Genomic DNA, 20,631 nt, shown 5'->3' with positions numbered 1-20,631 from the left:
AAGCTTGTCAGTTAATCTGTTAATCTAAGTTAATATTTGTACCAAATTTAAAAAGATTCTCTTGAGGTGCTCTGAAGATTGATAAACGTACATACGGACTTATGGATGGCCGGACAACCCAAAACTGAATCCCACTCAATGTCGCTGGCATGTCATAAAAATAATAACTAAACTACCATTCATGTGACTCTTAATGACCTCATACAAATGCTGTAGTGTATTTTTGCATCTGGAGTAATTTATACTGTACAAACAAACACTTGTGGATTATTTGGTTTGGTAGAGGTTTGATAGCACAACAACAACTGTTTTCCCCCTAATAAGATAATGGGGATGCATTTGCTCCGGGTGCTATGCCTCTTGGTCATGTCCTGGCCCTACAACCCCATTCAAGTTCCAGAATTACAAACCCATTACTTACTCGATAAAGTCCGATGAGTCTACACACCACAGCTATCGCTAAGGGAGCTGTGCTGTTCTCTCATAGAAAAAGTGCTGCCTATAGATGCACTGTGTGTGTGAATGGGTAAGACCTTTGAGTGGTCATCAAGACTAGAAAAGTGGTATATGAATACAGATCAATTACCATTTACTTTATCAAGACAGAGCACTGCACCCCTGAAGATTCTAGCTTACCACAAAACTTGTTGTGTCCAATGATTTCTATCTATGCTTTCTTGCTTTTCAAAACACACAACTATAAATAGCTAAAAAGTTAAAAAATACATTTTTACAAACTGACCCATTAGCTGCTCATTAACTTGCTTGATTTCCGCCTGATCTGTATAGGGTTTGAGCACATGGGAAGGGTAGAGTGTAGCTCAAGTCAATGGGCTCTTCCAAGTTGTTCTTCCTATTTAACCTCACCCTCAATTGATTAGTATCTATAGATTGTATTTATGCAAAACTTTACATTAAAGGAAAAAATATGTAAAGTACAAACTGATGAATTACCTCAATCTGTTTTCTTTTCTTTAGGCTTTCCACACTATTCCACATGTTTAAAAAAAAGATTGCTATAAAGAAATACTAATTCAAATCTTGGATCATTACACACTGAAACAACAGTGCATCTCATAATGTCTTACTGTAGCTGTGCCTGTGACCGTCTGGCAGCTGGACTCTGACCCGCCCTGATCACTGTGGCTCTGCGAGGACTGGTACATGTTGAGCGGATGCTCACTAATGGAGGCCTGGACCCCAGTATAGTCCGGTGGTGCTGCTGGGTGCTGGTGTGGATGTGGGTGGGAGTGTGGATGTGGATGGGGGTGTGAAGCTGTGAATTCAGCTTGAATGCTGTTCTGGGGTGCTGGGGCAAACTGGGCTGATGGGTAAGCCTGGGCCATGGATGAGTCCGGGGGTGCTGGTGTGTCCTGGTTACCCTGTATGAACAAACAGATGTTTGGATCACGTCAAAATTCCATCAGTATGAAGTATTGCTTATGTCTTGTTTTCCCCAACTGAACATTCCTTTAGATTGTTTTTCCAAAATTCTATCTTATGGTATTGCTGTTTCTTCTTGCTAGTGTCAGGTCACTAAACAAGGTAATGTTGGTTGAAAATATCGCCACAAAGTAGATTCACAATGGCATGATATTTGTCATCCCCATTGAATGAATGACTTATCCCCTAATGTTTTATCTTGCTTCACTGGCTGACTGACAGTTTTAAGTCAAAGTGAATTGCCTTGATAGCATGGATGGTATTCCATGAAATTCATGACAGTCGTAGACCAAGATGATGTCAATTCTGTTTTTCATCACAACATCATCATTGCCCTGCCCAGCACACTTCATACACCAACAATTGACTATTACATTAGCACATTAAACAAGTGTTAACACAGTGTGTGCTGTGCACTGAGAAAGAACATCTGGAATGACAAGCTTGAATGTACCGTGTAAAATCTTTGTAGCATTTTTGTTTAGTTTTTAAAGAGATGCAGTTTAAGCTGACTGTGGCTGGGATTCATGAAAAATTAAAAACGTTAATGTGCTCCCATTCCAAAAACACTAAGTGTATGTGAGAGAGGTTACTCCTGTGGGCCATTTATATCCCAGTCATTACAGAGAGGGAGAGAGAGAGAGAGGGAGAGAGAGATGAAGCCATATGCAGGAAAGAGAGGGGGTGCAGACAGTGAGTCTTGGCTAAATGCTCTGCTGCGTAATGAGAACCACATTTAGAAGCCTGAAATATGCTTTACGTGGCAGTAAGTGCTGCACACACACACACACGCATACACACACACACACACACACACAGCGACTCAAGGAATACTATTGTAATTCTGAGTAAGTGCACAGAGTGGTTATGTGAATAAAAGTGTTTACGTGTGTTTTTCTTATCTTTTCTTCATTTCTCACAAGACAATATTGCAATCGCCTCCACTTTACTCCTGTATTTTTATTCTTAATGACTTTGTTCCTCCTTGTTTGATTGACTTTATCCCTTCTGATACCAGCAGACTTGACTTCCAGGAGAGATTTGGGGAATTTGTTCAATCTGCTCTCTCTAAAAGCCACAACTTAGTGGAACTCTACCAGATGTTTGAAAGAATTCCTGATTTGTCAGTGACTTTACTGAGAGACATTGTTTAGTACAACTTGTGCTTTCTTCTCAGTAGTTCATCAATAATACACAACACAGTTATTACCTGAGCAATTACTATGTAGTGAGTCAATGCAGGAAATCAGTCTGTAAAATGTGATGAATGTTTGCATCACCTTTGTTTTCTAACCTGTTTTTTGTTTTTCAACCAGTCTGATCTTTTGATCACTCATGTGTATACATGTTATTCCGGGTCTCAATATTTCCTTTGTTGAGTGAAAAACCCATGTTATAAACTGTAATATTTATTTATACTCTGGAACTACTGACTGTCCAAACCTTGCTTGTTGTCATGCCTTTCAAACATGTTGATATAATGTGCTGGGGTGTAAATGTTCTATTGTATGTATTGTCTTGTTTTCTTTTGGGTTATTCATGATTATGACCTGCCAATGGACTGCAGAAATGCTTTACAGAAAATACTTGAGAGTGAGATCATAAGGCTTTGCTAAAAATGTAGCAGACATGGTTAGCTTAGCTTTGCATAAACACTGGAAGCAGAGGAAACACTTACCAAAAGGAATACATATGATCCTGTGTGTCTTATCCTCACTCAAAGAGAAAGGATAATTTGTGGTTGTTCTATACTGGAATCTGTGCTCATTGACTGAACCTGGAGATAAACAGTAGGCTACAGCCATAGACCTACCAGGGTGGTTAATATCTGTGTCATACTTAAAGGTTTTATATAGGAAATTTGTAACAATAATCTTCCATCCAACAACTCTTTTCAGCTATGTTACGGGAATTTATATATGTCATGAGCATAAGTCACACTTTCCATGTGCTTGTGTGTGTGTGTGTTCACATTCATGATAGTGCATGTTTGTCTATAAAGAGAGTAAACAGTTAACACACCTGTCACCTGGCCACTACAATGTCGCTGAACCAGAAATTGGAGTCACGCAACATGGCACACCAAGGCTAGCAACGCTAGCCAAGCTAACTAGCTGCTAAACACAAACAACCACACATTAACATTTAACGATAGCATCTAGCTGGATTGTTATTGTTGGGCTACTTTATTTAGGTGTGATTCTGATTGTAAGTTTATTGGCTGATTTACCAGTCTTTGGAGAACCCAAACTAGTTTTTTGAGAACCCAAAGACTGTGTAGCACCTTTTAGTATCAAGACTGTTCAACTGATAAATAGTGCTTTCTACTAAGCTTAGGGTTAAAGATGAGTTTAAGTTGAGGTTGAAGCAGTGGTGTGGAGTGAGTTTTCATACGTAGGCAAACTGAGATGCAGAACACCCATCCCTTAACTAGAGCAGCTGCATTACACCTAACGGCTGCTGAAGCTGAGTCAAGGGCAGCTTGAAAAGCACACCCCTTGGAGATCCCAGGGTGTAACCTCAATGCGAAAAAGTCAAAAATAAACTGTTAACATGGTCTCATCCACAAAATGACAGAAAAGATGGGTAACATTGCCCAAAGGTAAAGCTAGCTTCCAGAGGCAATAGTCTGCTCTGCCTCAAGTGAATTGTAAGTTACAAAAAGATCAGATGTAAGGAGAGATATCAGTTAAATTTTGTTATCATTTAATTGTTGTTCATTATACCATGATGGCACGACTCTGGGTAAACATAGAGGAAAACACAACTCGATAAAAAAAAGAGATTTCATCACTTCACTGGCAACAAAATATATGTCTATCAGAAACTCAAAAACAAAGACTGAATGTGTGGGGGAATGATATGTTGGAGGAAATACACTTGATAAGATTACTGAATCCTAGAGCTTCAGCGGAACTTTAGATGCTTTCATCCTCTTTTTAATTTTTTTTCATTCAAGTTAACAGTGAAAAGATGAAAGCAATATAACTTACTCAACATGCATCACACTGTTTTTGAGTACCATCTTAAAACAGAGTGGCAAAAATGGGAATATATCATGTGATTTCTTAATGTCTGTCTCTTACTGCTGAACAATCACAACCAACCACATTTAACTTGCAGGGTTTATTGTTCTCATTTTCAAAATCTCGAAGGCATAAATTCAGCCTCTGTTATAGATGAAGATAAGAGAATGAGGTAGAAAGAAAGAGATGCATGCACACACACTAATACCAACACCCACCTAGACAGAGCAGTGTGTAAGCATGCAGCCCTTTAAACCCACACATACTAAACATATACTCTATAAACTCGCACACATGCATAATAGAACACAGCCAGAAAAAGAAGCATGCGACATGCAGCACAGTGTGGACGAAGAGAGCGGGTGTAGAAGTGACAATAAGGTGAGAGAGATAGAGTGGGGTAGAGAGATGGTGAAAAAACAGTGTGTAATATCAGAGGTACCTGCTCTACCATTTCGCCTCTGCTTTCTTCCATGCACATCCAGTTGCGCTATAAAGTCCAGCCTGCCAGTGTCTGCCTACAGCTACAGCTAGCATCAATTATGGATGGCTTTGTGTATGTGTGTGTGTGTGTATATGTGTGTTTGTGTAGTGGGGGAATGAGCAGAAAGAGGTGGAGGAAGAGGAGGTGCCATTGTGAATGAGAGCAGTATTCCCCTAACTCCCTTCTCTTTCCTCGCCCACAATCCTTCTCTTTTCCCCTTTGTTTTTATTTTCATTTTGCCAGAAATATACAGACATCCCAGTCCACAATCCTATTCAAGATGCATGGGTTATTTTGGTCAAATTTGACTATCATGCTCACACCATGCAGTGATTGGTCAGCTGTGCAGAGTTGTGGAAGAGGCAGGATTGGAACTTGCCCCTCACATCACACATCTCTATATAAAAAAGCTTGCTTTTGTCCCCCCTGCAGTGTGGCCATTTAAAAGCTATAAACAAATGTGCCTCTAGTGGTCAAGCAACAAAGCACAGTTTGAACCCGGATTGGAGGACAATGACCACATATAAAGAGTCACTCTATATAAATTTGTATATGTTATATATTTCATAAACAACATTGTACATGCAAATACTGAGATACTACTCTGAGCTAATGAATTATAGCTTGTTTACTAAGATGCTGATATAATTTTATCTTTCACTTTCAATCAAATTTTATTTGTATAGCCCATATTCACAAATCACAATTTGTCTCAAAGGCCTAACAAGGTGTGACATCCTCTTTCATTTACCCTTAACAAGAGCAAGGAAAAATACCCAAAACCCTTTTAACAGGCCAACAAAACGTAGAAACCTCAGAAAGCCACGTGAGGGATCCCTCTCCCAGGACGGACAGAAGTGCAATAGAGGCCACATGTAACTGAACAGATTACTTTGCCAAAAGTTATTTACTCAAGTGTTCAGCACTATGTACATTTCTACATAAAGCTATTGGTATCAACGTCTGCGACAAGACTGCTAGATGAGCTCTGTCATGGGCTTATATGGACCCTATACACGCATTGACATACTAACCATATAAAGTTGTATTGCCTGTGTATTTTCACAGTTGAGCAGGTGTGCACATACATGTGACATAAAAGCAGATCGGCTTGGGTTCAAGGGCAGAATGAACAAGTGTACTCCCCTTGAGTTTTTGAGTTACTGTCATTGTTGAAAACGCTAAACAAGCAGACTTTTTCTGTCAGGTAGGACCCTGGTGAAAGTTTAATACACCTGTGCTTTCTTCACCTTCCATATAACATAGAAGGTGTAATATTTGACTCCATATTTTGTATCATTTAAGCTATTTTGTATCGTTCTATGTTACTGTTAATGGGTAAATATTTTAAAAATAAATGGATAAACAGAGATATACACGATTACTGAAATACAATCTAGACACAAAAAACTGGACAGAAATGTGTCCACAGCAATCTGCTGTTATGGAAATGAATACCTAATTTGTAATCCTCATTTAAGTTTGCTTTGCTGCAAGGTTTCTTTAGGAAGCTGGATCCGGGATGTGGGTGGTTTGTGTTTGGGGTAGTTTTATTTTATTTTATTTTATTTCCCTGTGATTTTATTACATACATATGTTATTGTTTTTGTATTAATGACCTATTGTATATTTGTGTTTGTTTATTTAATATTTTCATATATATATATTTTTTCTATTTTATTATTTGACTTATTCCTAGTTATTATTTTTCCTTTATTGTTTATCTTTGTGTGTCTATATACATTGACAGGTATGAGTACATGTGAATATATATTTTGTTATTGATTACTGTAACATTGATCTGTACCTTGCTACATTTCTCAGTAAAATAAAAAGTTGATCACAAAAAAAAAGTTTGCTTTGCTGCTGAATAGGCGCAAATTCCTATAGCCAGGTTCCAAAAACGTGTGGATGTTTGTCCCAGAAGAGTGGAGGTGGCTGAGGCAGAGGATAAATGGCCATGGATTTGTAATGACACAAGTCCTACACAGTTTTCAACAACTCTGACCGAGGTTGAAAGCAAGAAACAAACAAACATACATCTAGTGATTGGACATTAATTTAAGATTATTTTGCCCCACAAAATTATATTAATGTTGCTTTAAGTTTAAAATCACACACCAAAAGAAAAAACTTACAAATGCAAACAGATTTGAAATGTACCTAATTATACTAACATACTTAGATAAAAATCATTCTTTTATTATTTCTGTCTATATTGTTATTATTTTATATTTTATAATTAAATATATTTACCCACTAAAATTTGACTTAATTAAATTGTAAAAAAAAACTATTGCAATTAAAGAGACGGAGAGAATCAGACAATATATAATCTACAGATCAGTCATTCACTAAGCAGTCATGACCTTCTAGTTGTTTGATCTCCAAGAAACCTAAGAGGCAGGGGGTCAGGAGGGAGAGAGGAAGAAACTGGATGAAGCGATAGAAAGGGCGAGTTCTGGCCAGATGTTTATGTGTCCTGCTCATGTAGTTGACAGATGGTTTGGGGAGATGTGAGGCAGGGTGTGACAGAAGCAACACCACTGAGGCAAGATAGAAACACACAGACACCACACTGCTAGGCGACTGGCAGACTTACTCAGCCAGGACTCCAGGCCAGATACTCATTTGGCTTTTTGTTCATTCATTCATTCATTCATTCATTCACTTAATTTTATTCATGAGTCAGCCAGGTATTCACAACTATTTCTGATTGGCATTAAGTACTGTGTTTACTATACAGCAGTTTATAGTATTGGTTTGAGAAACCTACGGTGAAGAGGGTAACAATGAAGAAGTCATATCAAAAATAGTAAGGAAATTTTAAAAAAGAATGGAGGGGTGTGTGAAGTGTTTGAGTCCACAAAACACATTTGGAGTTTGAATAACTGGGGACCTCGTCTTTAAAAAACATAAAATACCTCCATACTGCTCCTGTGGTGTCATCCAATTGTACGTAAGCCCCAATCTACAAATTCAACTCGAAATACCCTCATTTACACCATATTTTTCATCGTAATGTGCGCTACCCAAAGTAGCAGCCCGCGCATAACTTTGGGCGACTTTACATTTACCGAAACATGACTATTTTCAACTACAAATTTCATTCAGTCAGGTGCTCAGCTGTATTTTCCAATAATAACGCAAATTAAATTCACATGAAGACACCAATTTGTTATGTTTTCAATCTGAACCCTTCAATAATACTGTGGAACATACCTTTGTAATCTTGCTCTTTACAGGATAAATGAGGATTTGATAATGTCACACTTGTGTGTATACAGCAATTCCAATGGTACATGGAAAGTATTTGGCCAATACAGAACAAGTTGGTCAGTATTGCTGCTTGAATGGATGATGTGTGTTAAACTAATACCTCAGGATGTTAGTGAGTTTGTGGGCCTGTTCTCAAGGTCCATTTCTGACAGAGAGTCCTGCCATTAAGTGTGATGTGACCTTGGCTAACTGCAGAAACTGCAATACAGATGAGCCCTGACAGTGCGTGTGTGTGAGTCCAAACACTAAATTATACTTGAGAGTTTTCAACAACAGTATACCTCATCTGTTCCTTAATTTATTTTCTAGCCACACAAACCTTGTTGGGGATGTCACATTGTCACAGTGTGTATGGTGTTCCTTTAAGGTCAGACTGAAAACTGAGTTTGTTATTTTTCGTTACAGTCAAACTTGTGTCAAATAGACTTCCACTCTGTTGCCATTGTCTTTTATTATTGAAAAGAAGAAGAAAAAACATCAGAAATGATTTTTTTTTAATCCCAAGTGTGTTTGGTTGACACCTCAACCAGCAGGGACATGCAAACAGACTCCTGTCTGTCAATTGCAAGTAATGGACAGACTGATGTGTTAGCAGTGGTGCTATATACAATACAGACTTTACTGACGGACTGACCTATCCAGTGAATGTTTGTTTGTTATGTTCCAAGTACAAGCGTAAGTAGTTTCCAGTCCTGATGTGCATCACTTCTTTACTGCAAAACAATGATATCAATATAAAGGGGTAAAGTCAAATTTATCCTCAACCTTAGATACATATATGGACACAGCTGTCTATATTTTGTATAATTTTGTCAGTATTTGTTAGAGATGAGCCTGATACTCGGCTGAAACGAGTATCCGGTACGGATAAAGCACTTTTGCCGAGCACGAGTATTATACGAGTAATACGAGTCAATATCTGTGCTCGGACTGAATGAAAATCCTCACACAGCGTCACAGCGCTCCTCCCCTTCACACACCGCTCTGCTCACTCACTCACAGAACAGCTCTCAGTCACTCAGGTTCACGGGTCTTTTCCGTTAACGTTCAGGGTTTCTTCAGCTTCAAGTTTGTTTTTATTTCAGTTTGTACTTACTTATTAACTAGTAGAGTTCTGTTAAACGTGGGTTCGTTCAGACGTGGTGTTGGTAGAAAGCGACTCGCGTTGCGTCTCTGCCTGTCGGAGATTTTTTATTTTTTTTTTCGCCTCATCGCTCTTGTTCACATGAATGTGATTATACCGTGTTTGTTTTTATTATCCTCATCCGAAGCAGGAGAGACTCGCGTCTCCTGTCAATCTTGTCCCCGGGAAATACAGTCTCCCCGCCCCCCTCTCTCTCTCTGTCTCTCTCTTACTCACTCATACACACACTCTCACACTCACACACACACACACACACCTGGTGTGGAAATAAATTTAAAAAAATTAAAAATTAAAAAATCATAAAAAAATGTCAAAGTTAAAAAAGAAAGTTATGTTGAGTATGAAAACACTTGTTATTACATTTCACTTCATAATTGCAACAGCATGTGTTGTATTCAGTGTTGCAAAACTTGTTCTGTAAATAGTTCGTTTGCTATTGTGATCAAAATCACAAATCACACCCACTTCCGGGTTAGGCCCCGCCCACTCCTAGTACGGATACGGATACAGATAATTCATATGGTTAACAGATACAGATACAGATACAGATAATGCTGTACTCGCTCATCCCTTGTATTTGTGCAGGTCTTCAATAAGCTTTTGGATATACAAAATGGAGTCGGACCATGGAACATTGGAGGGGGCAGTGTAGCCAATAGTTCAAGGACGACAACCATAAGAGGAAGAAATTTCAACAAGGGTGTAACGTCTTTGGCAGAGACTTTAAGAGTTGATTAGAACTACAGACATATATATGATGTTACTTTATCTGCACAAGCAATTGCTTATCTCAACCTCCTCCAATGTCACCATCTGCACCGCCCTCTGTACTGAGGAACAACCTTGTCTATGCAATGCACATATAAAAGTATGTGGCAGTGATGGTTAAATTGTTTGAAATTGATGTATCAACAAATGATAAATGAGCCTTAAGATGGTTGCGTGACACAAAGACAAAAAACAGTCTTAGCTTTGTTTCTTACTTTGCCATCTCTAGTGCAGAGCAAAAAACCTAGCTACACACTGCTTCTTAGATCCTTTTGCGAGATTATTGTTTTGATGTGTGTGTGTGTGTGTGTGTGTGTGTGTGTGAGTGTGAGAGAGAGAGAGAGAGAGAAAGTGGTTTAGACAGAGCAGGAGAGAAAAATAGATAGTTCAAACACTATGCAAAAAAAGATGCAGACACTCTAACATTAATTTCTCGAAGAAAAGATCAAATACAGCCAAATGTCTTTATGGACAATATGATTTTATCCATAACATTACATTTTTGACTGATGGTTTCCCCCTTCGGATTATAGAAAAACAGAATACGACAAACCAACATAGTTAGTTTACCAAAAAATTACAACTCCAATATCAACGACATCTATTTTACCTTCAGTACGTTAATACTGCAAAAAAGTACTAACAGAATTTTTGTCCACTCGTCTCAGGTACAGGTTCTCATGACATATATGTGTGTTGCGACCTGGTATTTGTGAACGTCACACAGAGGTGTGAAAACTGACAGGGGACACAAGTTTCAACCACTACTGGTCACTCTGGGCCCCATGACCCATGAGGTCACCAGGCCTCTCTTTTTCTACCCAACAGCGACGCAAGAGTCTGCCTAAGAACATTGAACAGCACAAGAGCTGAATCGCACAGCAGAACCACAACAGGAGCCACAAACCGGCAAGACAACTTCATTGGACGTCAAACAGCACATCATCCTTATTCTCCTTTTCATGGACGGGTACACAACTGGGTTAATAATTATCCTAGGCTAAGCAAAGACTGTTTATTTTCGATTCCATGTGATGTTTATAAGTTTGATTTGTGTTGCTGTGATATTTTGGTTATAAGTTATTTGAAAGTTAATGTTAGTTATGGTATGCTCTTCACAGTCTTTCTTTGCATGCACTAGCTACTTTCTCTAATTTGGCACCAACAGTCACACACGCATATCTCCCGAGCCATCTCCCCGCTACATGTCATAAACATTCAGGGGTCCGGTCTTCAAAGTGGCCAACCACACACTCACTCACACAGACACATACTCACATACACATAGTTATGTAGTAAGTACACCTTAACTTCATAAGTGTTGTTTACATTAATGTTGCATAAGTGTGCATTTTGCAATCCTATACACTGTCAAGAACTCTATATCCTTCATCTTTGCTAACTATCTTCATGGTAATTTTGGTTATAGTTGTTAATTTAATTATTAGTCAGAGTTCCAAATTTGCAGTTAGTACTGTCATTAGACCTAATCAATAAATTGGCTATTTTTTCCTTCCTTTGAAGGGTGGTGCCCCAAGGTAAAACTTTGAATATTCAATAATAACTTTAATTGATAAGGTTAATAATGATTAAAGTTATTATTGAATATTCATATTTTTATATGAATATTCAATATTTGTTCTGATAACCAAATATATTAAATGCTGAACAGCACACCATTTAATGGTGTCACTTTTAATGCATATATTGCACAACATGTGCAAGGCATTTCTGACCGCCTAACTTCTCAGTTTAGTTTGAACCAACATAACAGGTTTGAAATTTGCACGTGACCAAAATTTTGTCTGTTCACTTTGTTTGAACCATGAAAGGTTTTTTTTGGAAAGTTCGAACTTTAAGACCAATTGCAGGAAGGTGAGACAGCATTAAACATTGGAATAAGAAAAATAAGTAGAAGCCTTAATGGTAAATGAGTGGCCCAGGCTCGAAGAATTGTTTGCATCCATTGCAATCACGCATTAAATATGTATGTTAAAACTCTTTTGTTCTGATCCTCCTGTGTGAAAAAAACCCTGAATGAAATTGAAAAAACATAACCTCAATGAAGTCAACATTGTGATTGACATTGTGATATCCGATGGTCTGTGCTCAGTTGACACAGGTGAAACCATTGTCATAACACAGATAACACTAAATTATGCTTTGTAGCAGCACCAGCCGAACTAACATAACACTAAAAGTCAACTTAAAGTATTTCTTAGAGCCTGATAAATTCGATCTATAGGCAAAATTATTGTTTATTGAGATTTTAGTTGTTATATTGATACATATAACAGTGAGTTGTTTTATTAAGTAACATTCTTAAAAGTAGTTAATTTAGGAAAGAGAACATTATAAATAAGATACTTGATTTGTTGTTTTGTATTAAAGCACTTTCACGCACATGCTTAGGGTTAGTGAGGATCATGCTAATAGGTCATTTAGTACAACAATGCGTGATGTGTCTGACCACTGCTTCTCTCCCCGGGGAGACGTGCTCTCCACGGTGGAGCGCGTTAGCTCACGAGCTAATGTTAGCTCCGGGGAGCCGTCTCTCTGGAGCTCACGTTAGCTCGCTAGCTCCAGCCCCCAGAGCTTGCTAGCTCCAGCTCCGGGGGCTGTTAGCTCGCTAGCTCCGGCTCCGAAAAATGACGTACACAACGGTCGTAATCCCATTCGACTTACTCTAGCGTATCGTTTCTGACAAAGGGGAACCACAACAAATCGGGGGAGTTGTTTTTTTCAAACGTTTTTGGGACGGTAGACATGCCAGATACCCAAATTAACGTGGAGAAGCACTACAAAAGTGGAATTTTCCTAATATGTCTCCTTTAAGCCCTGGAATGTAATTAGGTTAAAAATAAATTATTTATCAAACCATTCCCTAGATCTTCCATACAGCTGGAAATTATGTTTTTCTGGAAAAATATCAAATATAACCGTAAAAGTGTATTTAACCATATTATGAAATATTGACTATGGCATTAACTTTAACAAAAATAATATCGCATATCACACCCTGATTGATAAAACCATAGATTGCCAAAATATACAAAAGCACTGAATACAGAAAATACAGAAAACTACTATACTACTACTATATTATTCTGTTTTGTATTTTTGTATTTGTATTATTAGATTATTCCGTTCTGGCACAAAGGCTGGTAGCCTATATCTGTTGGTATTCATTACCACCAGAGGATGAATCTCAATATGCTGTCCTCCAGCAGCAACAACATCAGGTCAGCTGTCCACAAGGAAGATTTTAGGTTGGTAGATCACCATGAGTTCTCAGAGACGTAACCCTCTCCATTGTAGTAACCAGTGAGCTTTCACTCTGCTGCCACCCTCAGGATAGAGTCTGCCCATGTTTAACTTCACTGCAGCATGGTTCTGAGTGGTGTCTCATATACAGATGTAGTCAAAAGGTAGTTTTGGGAATATGTTATTGACTTACATTAGCTTGCTTAGCCAATGACCCAAAATCAGCATTCTCCCAGAATTAGAATATGGCAGAGAGAGAGAGAGAGAGAGAGAGAGAGAGAGCGAGAGAGAGAGAGAGAGAGAGAGAGAACAAAGGCATATGATTTATTTAGACATCTTTATAAACAGTGATGAAGGTGATAAGCCCTCTGTGTGTGTGTGTTTGTACGTGTGTGGGGTGATGGGGGTTGGCCTACAGTACAGCATGCTAATTCCAAATCAGAAATTTACTTGAGTTCCATGGCATCTGCTGCAGGCATTAATTCTAATACTTGGCTTTGGGGCTTGTAATTGCATGATTTGCATTTTTCTTCGTTATACATAATCCATGCTGCATACACACACACACACAAACCACACGCCAAGCAGCCTCTCTTGCTTAACATTGACACCCTGCTGTGACCTGCTGTTTTTTGTTGTCTTAACTGCAACTCCATACACACACACACACCCAAACAAACACACACACACACACACAACACACAAATAAAGATGCATATGTAAACATTCAGTTATTATGTTGAAGTACAGGGAAAACTCACATTGGTGTTAAAGTGAACATAACAATTCATATAAAACTAAATTGATGAAATTTAACAAGGGCCTTTTTAACGAGAACACTTCCAATAATATACTAACAAGACATGACAAACTAAGGGTGACATTTACTGCATACAAATATAAAAAATGAACTATTTCAGATATTTTCCAACACACACATGCACAAAACTGATATTCTGGCACACAATCAGCTAGCCACTGTGTAACCAGGGACCTAATTCTTTGAGAACTGCTTTGTCAGCACACTGCAGCTTGTCTGCAGCAGCAACACACTCCCACACACACACACACACACAAACACACACATACAGAGGGAGAGCGAGAGAGACCTAATCTTCATACAGTTATTTACATAATCTACTAAAACTGGGTTTTCTCTCCACCGCAGCAGCTCTCATAAGCAAACAAGGGGTATTCCTTCATTGGAGCACAGTGTGTGGTGTGTATGTTTTATGTGCAGCACACCTACTTGCTTTCAGTAAACTGGATTCAAATCATCTGAGCCTGTTTGTGTCATGTACAGTATTTGTATTTGCGTGACGAGATGTCCTCTTAAATCAAGCATATCAAGCTCTGATAAACTTCCACACAAGGTCTTAACAAGCTCTTGGGTTTTGTGATTATTAACCAAAATATGTCACATGAAAAGAGACTGGAGGTGGATGTAAAGAACAGAAATAAATGGCATATATAAGTAGCACATAGTTAGCTGGAGGCAAGAAATGTAGAATCCAGATACACCCTAAAGTCTCTGTGAATTAGCTTTTTTCATGACATTGCAGTTAAGAAAGATAAGAACCATGGGACCATGTAAAGGCCGTAAAGACTGAGGGGAAGAAAGCATCGGCTGTTTCCTTCCTGCCAATCAAGATGTAGTGCGGTGCCTCTTATTCTCCCACAGGATAACCCCTCCACTATACGCACCTCCAGGGGATTCCTCCTTGAGCATCGCCCTGCACCGCCCACAGCCCAAGAATCCAGTATTCCCGGATCCTAGTTGGCCCCTCCTCCAATTTTGACAGCCACCAATCATGCTCCCTTGTCCTTGTGGTCCAGAATATAAGACACCCTACCCTGTGTGATGTTGCCAGGGGCGGCTGAGATCTGATCAGTCCATCTTGGTGCCTATTGTCATTGTGTGTTGACTTGATTGTTTGTTAATGGGTATTGATTTACTCTTTAGAATGTTCTGTGATCTTAAGGGTATTTGGTGGGGCTATAGCTTAGCTTGTCATTTTCCTTATTTCATTGTGCACTTCCCTGGTGCTTGCTCCCTCAAATGTTCAATTTATCCAAAGCAGTGTCAGCTGTGTTATCATTCCTGTGTTCCCAGACCTCACAAAACACCAATGCACATGCACCCTTCCATCCAATCATCCCTTCCTCTACTCTTCCTTAAGCCGCTTACAACACTACAAAAGTACTTTCTTTTCAGCAGCAGAGGACACCGCCCTATCCAACAACCCTCGGGGTCCAACTGCAAGATAATCAAGTTGGTGATTCCAGCCTACTCCTCATTTTCCTTTTTTTGCAACTAGTCTATCCATCTACAGTATAACGACCTCACTCAAACAGAGGACATTCAATGTTACACAGACATAGCTCCTTCCATAAATGTCAGTCGCTACTATGGAGTAGGGTGGTTCGCTTCTGCTCAGCTGTCAGGGTACAAATCTCTCAATCCCCAATCCTCATAACCAGTGTTGCCACAGTTACTTTGAAAAAGTAACTTAGTTACTTAACAGATTACTTGATTTTAAAGTAACTTAGTTACTTTACAGATTACTTGATTTTAAAAGTAACTAAGTTAGATTACAAGTTACTTTATTAGTTACATTCAGCAGCTGCCGACAACACCCCCGCCGCCTCAACATAAAAATGACAACCGGTTTTGCCAACACTCACTTTATTAGAAGTGCATTTTTAACAGTAATGTACACAACAACAACGTATAATGTATCTCCTGACATTTTAAGTTGAACTTAAAAACTATTTTCTAAAAAAATACATGTTTTTATCAAAATAAAATAAAGACAGTCTTTCATGACTTCACTTAACATAAATACTTGTTTTTATAAAAAATAAAAGAATGACAATCTTTCTTGACCTGACATATTTAACTGTTAACACTGTAATGGATTGTTCATGTAACTTTTCAACATGTTTTTATGAACATTGTACCTGTTGTTCACAGCATTAGAGAAGCAAGGAGTGGTTTTACAAAAAGCTGTTCTGTGAGGCAGCATTGACAGTAGTAGGGATCTTGTTTATTATTGCACGAAACGAGGGCGATTCAACTTAATTGTTGCATAGGCTACATGACTTCACTCCCAGAGACGCAAGAAGAAAATCAAATATATTGTAACGGACTGGGTTTATGTTTGGTTTTGACGTATGTTCAGTAAAACACTGTGTTGAAGGAGCGTTCCGATATCCTGAGGGTCAGTGAAGGCGTCTGGGTGGGACATGTGACTTTTTGGACCAATAGGATGGCGTTGTTGGGGATGTCAGGGCCTCATTGGCTGATTGTGTTGGGGATCGGGGGTCAATTAGGAAGTGAAGTGTTGTTGATGTGTGCGAGTGACGGAGTAAGAGCGAGAAGTGCACATGTTCGTGTAGATGATAATAAAAGTAACAAAAAGTGGACAAAATAGTAACGCACAGTGACTTGGAGGAGTAACTTTAATCTGATCACTGGTTTGGAAATAGTAACGCGTTAGATTACTCGTTACTGAAAAAACGGGGCCGGTTTGGAGTAACGCGTTACTAAGTAGCGCGTTACCGGCATCACTGCTCATAACTGCCATCTTCTCTCCCCTCTTTTTCAACCACTTTTCCCCTTTTCCTCCACTCACGCAAACCGGTTGAGGCAGTTGGCCACATTGAGTCTGGTTCTGCTAGAGGTTTTTTCCAGTTAATGAGGGAGTATTTTCTCTCCAAAGTTGCCAAATTGCTGCTCATTGTGGGGACTGTTTGGTTTCTCTACAATTTTTAAGGTCCCGACCTTACTATGTATAGTGCTTTGAAATAATGTATGTTATGAATTGGCGCTATACAAATATTATTGAATTGGATTCAACTGAATTGAATTGAATACATTGGGGGCACAAATGATTCAAGAAGTCTATAATGATTCACACTGACAACACTGTATATATAAGATCATAAACAAAGGTCTATCTCATTTACCAGCCATTACAATTTCATCACAGCACAGACTCACATTGCTTCGGGCTCAATATCAGTTCATCCTCAAAGCAACAGATATTCCATGCTGTCAAAACAACATAGCTGACTCTTTGTCTTGTTTCTCTAACCAGAAATTCAGGCACTTAGCTCCAGAATCAGAATCTCATCCCACAACAGTCCCCACTGTTATCAGGTGCAATATCCAATTAACTCCCCAGCTGGAAAACCTCTCTACAACACTCACAAGCAGCCATCATCTAAAGCTGACGCAAGTCCTTTGCATTTCCGGCACATCTTCAGAACACTATTCAAGTTATTCACTCAACAACAGCAAAGCATCCACAGCAGCCTCGCTCACAGCTTCACTCTGAGTCTCCCTTCGCTAGGTCATCAATCCATCCGCCCATACCAACTTAGGAGACACATCTTCAACTCAACCTCCCTTTGTTTCTCCTCAATGTCAATTTCCATTGAAACCTTTAAATCACATATACTGTATTTGGGGGATGCTCCTTGCTAGTGATTTTGAGTTAACTCATTAACTTAGATTCAGGAGCACGACCAGACCTCAACTGAACCTTTAATCTCCTGTCAAGCCTACATACACCCGATCAACCCATCACGCACCATTTATCTCAAATTCTTCAACCCACACTTTACCTTTTGTGGAAGTAAGAAAGAAAAAAAGAAAAGCGTAACCCTTCCAGCATCCATTCATCCTCTTCCCTCATACTTACATGCATCCCGTAATCCTCCATCCATCATCCCTACACACACCTTTATCCTTGTTCCCTCATCCCTTCCCCTTATCTCTACCCTCATCTCTCATTCCCATACTTATCCCTTTATCCCTATCCTCACCCCTACATCCTCGTTCCCTCATATCTACCAGCATCCCTTCATATTCTAGTCCCTCCCTCCCTAATTACTTCTAATTCAGTTTGGTGCATACTTCTTGCATGTTTTGTTGTTGGTCCAGGCTTCGTGATGAAACTCCCATTATAAGTCTCCCTCTTCATGGTCACAGGTGCATCCTCCAAGACCAACCTACAGGAAGCATCTTCACCTAAACCCCTTCACTCCATTTGTTTCTAAACATCCAACATTTCATTATCCCAAAAAGGTTGAAAAGCAGACCTTTGTGGGGCCAGGAATATTCACCACAAAGTCCACGTCAATCTAGCCTTTAGGAGTCAAGTCCAAACAGTATAGACATCCACTATTTTGGATGTAGAAATGATTTGTATTTTTACAATGAGAAACCATGTATATTTTAGTACATGTTGCACTACTTTTTAAAATGCTGATTTCTTGGATTTGGTGTCAAATCAGGTTTAAGGTGACACCGTACATTACTGTGTAATGTTTAACTGTAATGGTTAAAGAGACGTCTAATGCTTCTTACATAAAAATTATTTCATCTGGATAAAATAATTATAGAAATATAATGTATTTGATTATTCACACTTTGTAAATGTAAATATAACAGTTTTGAGTTTAAACCAGATTTTTATAATTCTGAATGGATACATTTTTGCTGGTTGCAGCATTTGAATCGTCTTTAGTAGTATTTGAAATTGTATCTGGATCTTATAGTTAAAAAATAAACTTTTTGTTAGCCAACATTTCTGCAAAAAGCAGCAACTGTTTCTGAGACGGGTGAACGTTATGAATATGGGGATGTAAGTGCTCTGGGGTACTGAGTGTACTTGTATTGTTCTGGAACAAATTACATGTTCTTGAATATGGGGATGTAAGTGTTCTGGAAATAAAAATCAACTCCTTGACACTCTGGCTCAGGTCATCTTAGATGCCAGTCGCTGACTGTGAGCTGCACTTGGTCAAATTTAGTTTAAAGCCTGTTGAAGGAGCTCCTGAAGTGTGCGGCCAGCGACTGACAGTGCTGGTCTAGTAGGGCGGAGATAGCCTCAACTGTTAAGCTAGCTGTCGCTGCGTCTTCTATTTTCCTGGATCTGCCGCTCTTCGAAGCCATTTGGAGGCACATGTCTATAGTGCAGCTGAAAAGGTTTAAATAGGGACCACTTTGGTTGTGAAATAAATTGATAAAGGGGTGAAAGATGAAAAGTAGGCAGGAGCACCAACTACTTTTAGGAGTAATTACCCAGATGAGCTGACAATGTCTGTGGAGGTAGCTGGGTAAGCACTAGGGATGAGCGAGTACAGCATTATCTGTATCTGTTAACCATATGAATTATCCGTATCCGTACTCGGAGTGGGCGTGGCCTAACCCGGAAGTGGGTGTGATTTAACCCGGAAGTGGGCTGGTTCAACATAACTTTTCTTTATTAACTTTGACATTTTTTTATGATTTTTTTATTTTTTAATTTATTTCCACACCAGGTGTGTGTGTGTGTGTGAGTGAGATGCGAGGGACTGTCTCCCGGAGAAATGAACACTCTGTGTTTTTAGTATAGAAAGACGTGAATTATATTCGTTCACAAGTCATACAGACTGGTTTTGTTATTTTCACTTTACATTAACACTTAAAGTTTAGTGCAGTGTAATTGTTTGCCGTGATAATTAAATGCCAGTGTGATAATAGATGACAATTTCAAACCATACAAACTGTCATGTTGTACTGTATTTAATAGAGGTTTACTTTACTGTAAAGTAAGTGTAAATGTAAAGTGAAAATAACAAAACCAGTCATTATGACTTGTGAACAAATATAATTCGCGTCTTTCTATACTAAAAACATAGAGTGTTCATTTCCCCGGGAGACAGTGAACGTCCCTCGCTACATCTGCAGCGCTCCTCTACTGAGCCATTGCAGGTCTCGTGAAAATTTTTCTAAAGACTCGTACCCGAAGACCCAGTCGGGAAATGAACGAATCATTTCTGCTTCCTTGACTGAGCCTATGGAACAGTCCCGATGCGCAGTGAACCTGAGTGACTGAGAGACAGAGAGCTGTTCTGTGAGTTAGTGAGCAGAGCCGTGTGTGACGGGAGGAGCGCTGTGACGCTGTGTGAGGATTTTCATTCAGTCCGAGCACAGATAATGACTCCGATTACTCGTATTATACTTGGCAAAAGTGCTTTATCCGTACCGGATACTTGTTTCAGCCGAGTATCCGGCTCATCTCTAGTAAGCACCTTTGCCTTGACTTGAGAATCAATGAGCGCAGGTGAGAGCTGTTAGCTGATACATCCTCTGGTACAAAAGGCAGGAGCGGAGCTGCCTCAGAAAGACAGTCACGGACAGACACAACGACTAAGGCGGACATGCTGAGAGC

At 39.2% G+C, this 20,631-nt stretch overlaps 1 protein-coding gene across 2 annotated transcripts in view; it reads right to left on the bottom strand.

The window, feature by feature from the left end:
• Positions 1 to 20,631, bottom strand: part of rbfox1 (RNA binding fox-1 homolog 1) — a 125,142-nt gene that overhangs the window by 50,972 nt on the left and 53,539 nt on the right. Inside the window, exons 1-2 of one of the 2 annotated variants that reach the window (XM_061089802.1) lie at positions 4,912 to 4,944; positions 1,089 to 1,382 (exon numbers count right to left, since the gene is read on the bottom strand). In XM_061089802.1, the coding sequence (XP_060945785.1) occupies positions 1,089 to 1,382; positions 4,912 to 4,944 (327 nt within the window). Of the gene's footprint in view, positions 1 to 1,088; positions 1,383 to 4,911; positions 4,945 to 20,631 lie in introns of those variants that run through there. The other variant, XM_061089800.1, reaches the window with a different exon arrangement.

Source organism: Limanda limanda, chromosome 17 (genome assembly GCF_963576545.1).
Source record: "Limanda limanda chromosome 17, fLimLim1.1, whole genome shotgun sequence".
In the NCBI taxonomy this organism is placed as follows: Eukaryota; Metazoa; Chordata; class Actinopteri; order Pleuronectiformes; family Pleuronectidae; genus Limanda; species Limanda limanda.
Note: the sequence above shows the minus strand (reverse complement) of the source record. Positions and strands in the feature narration are given on the sequence as shown.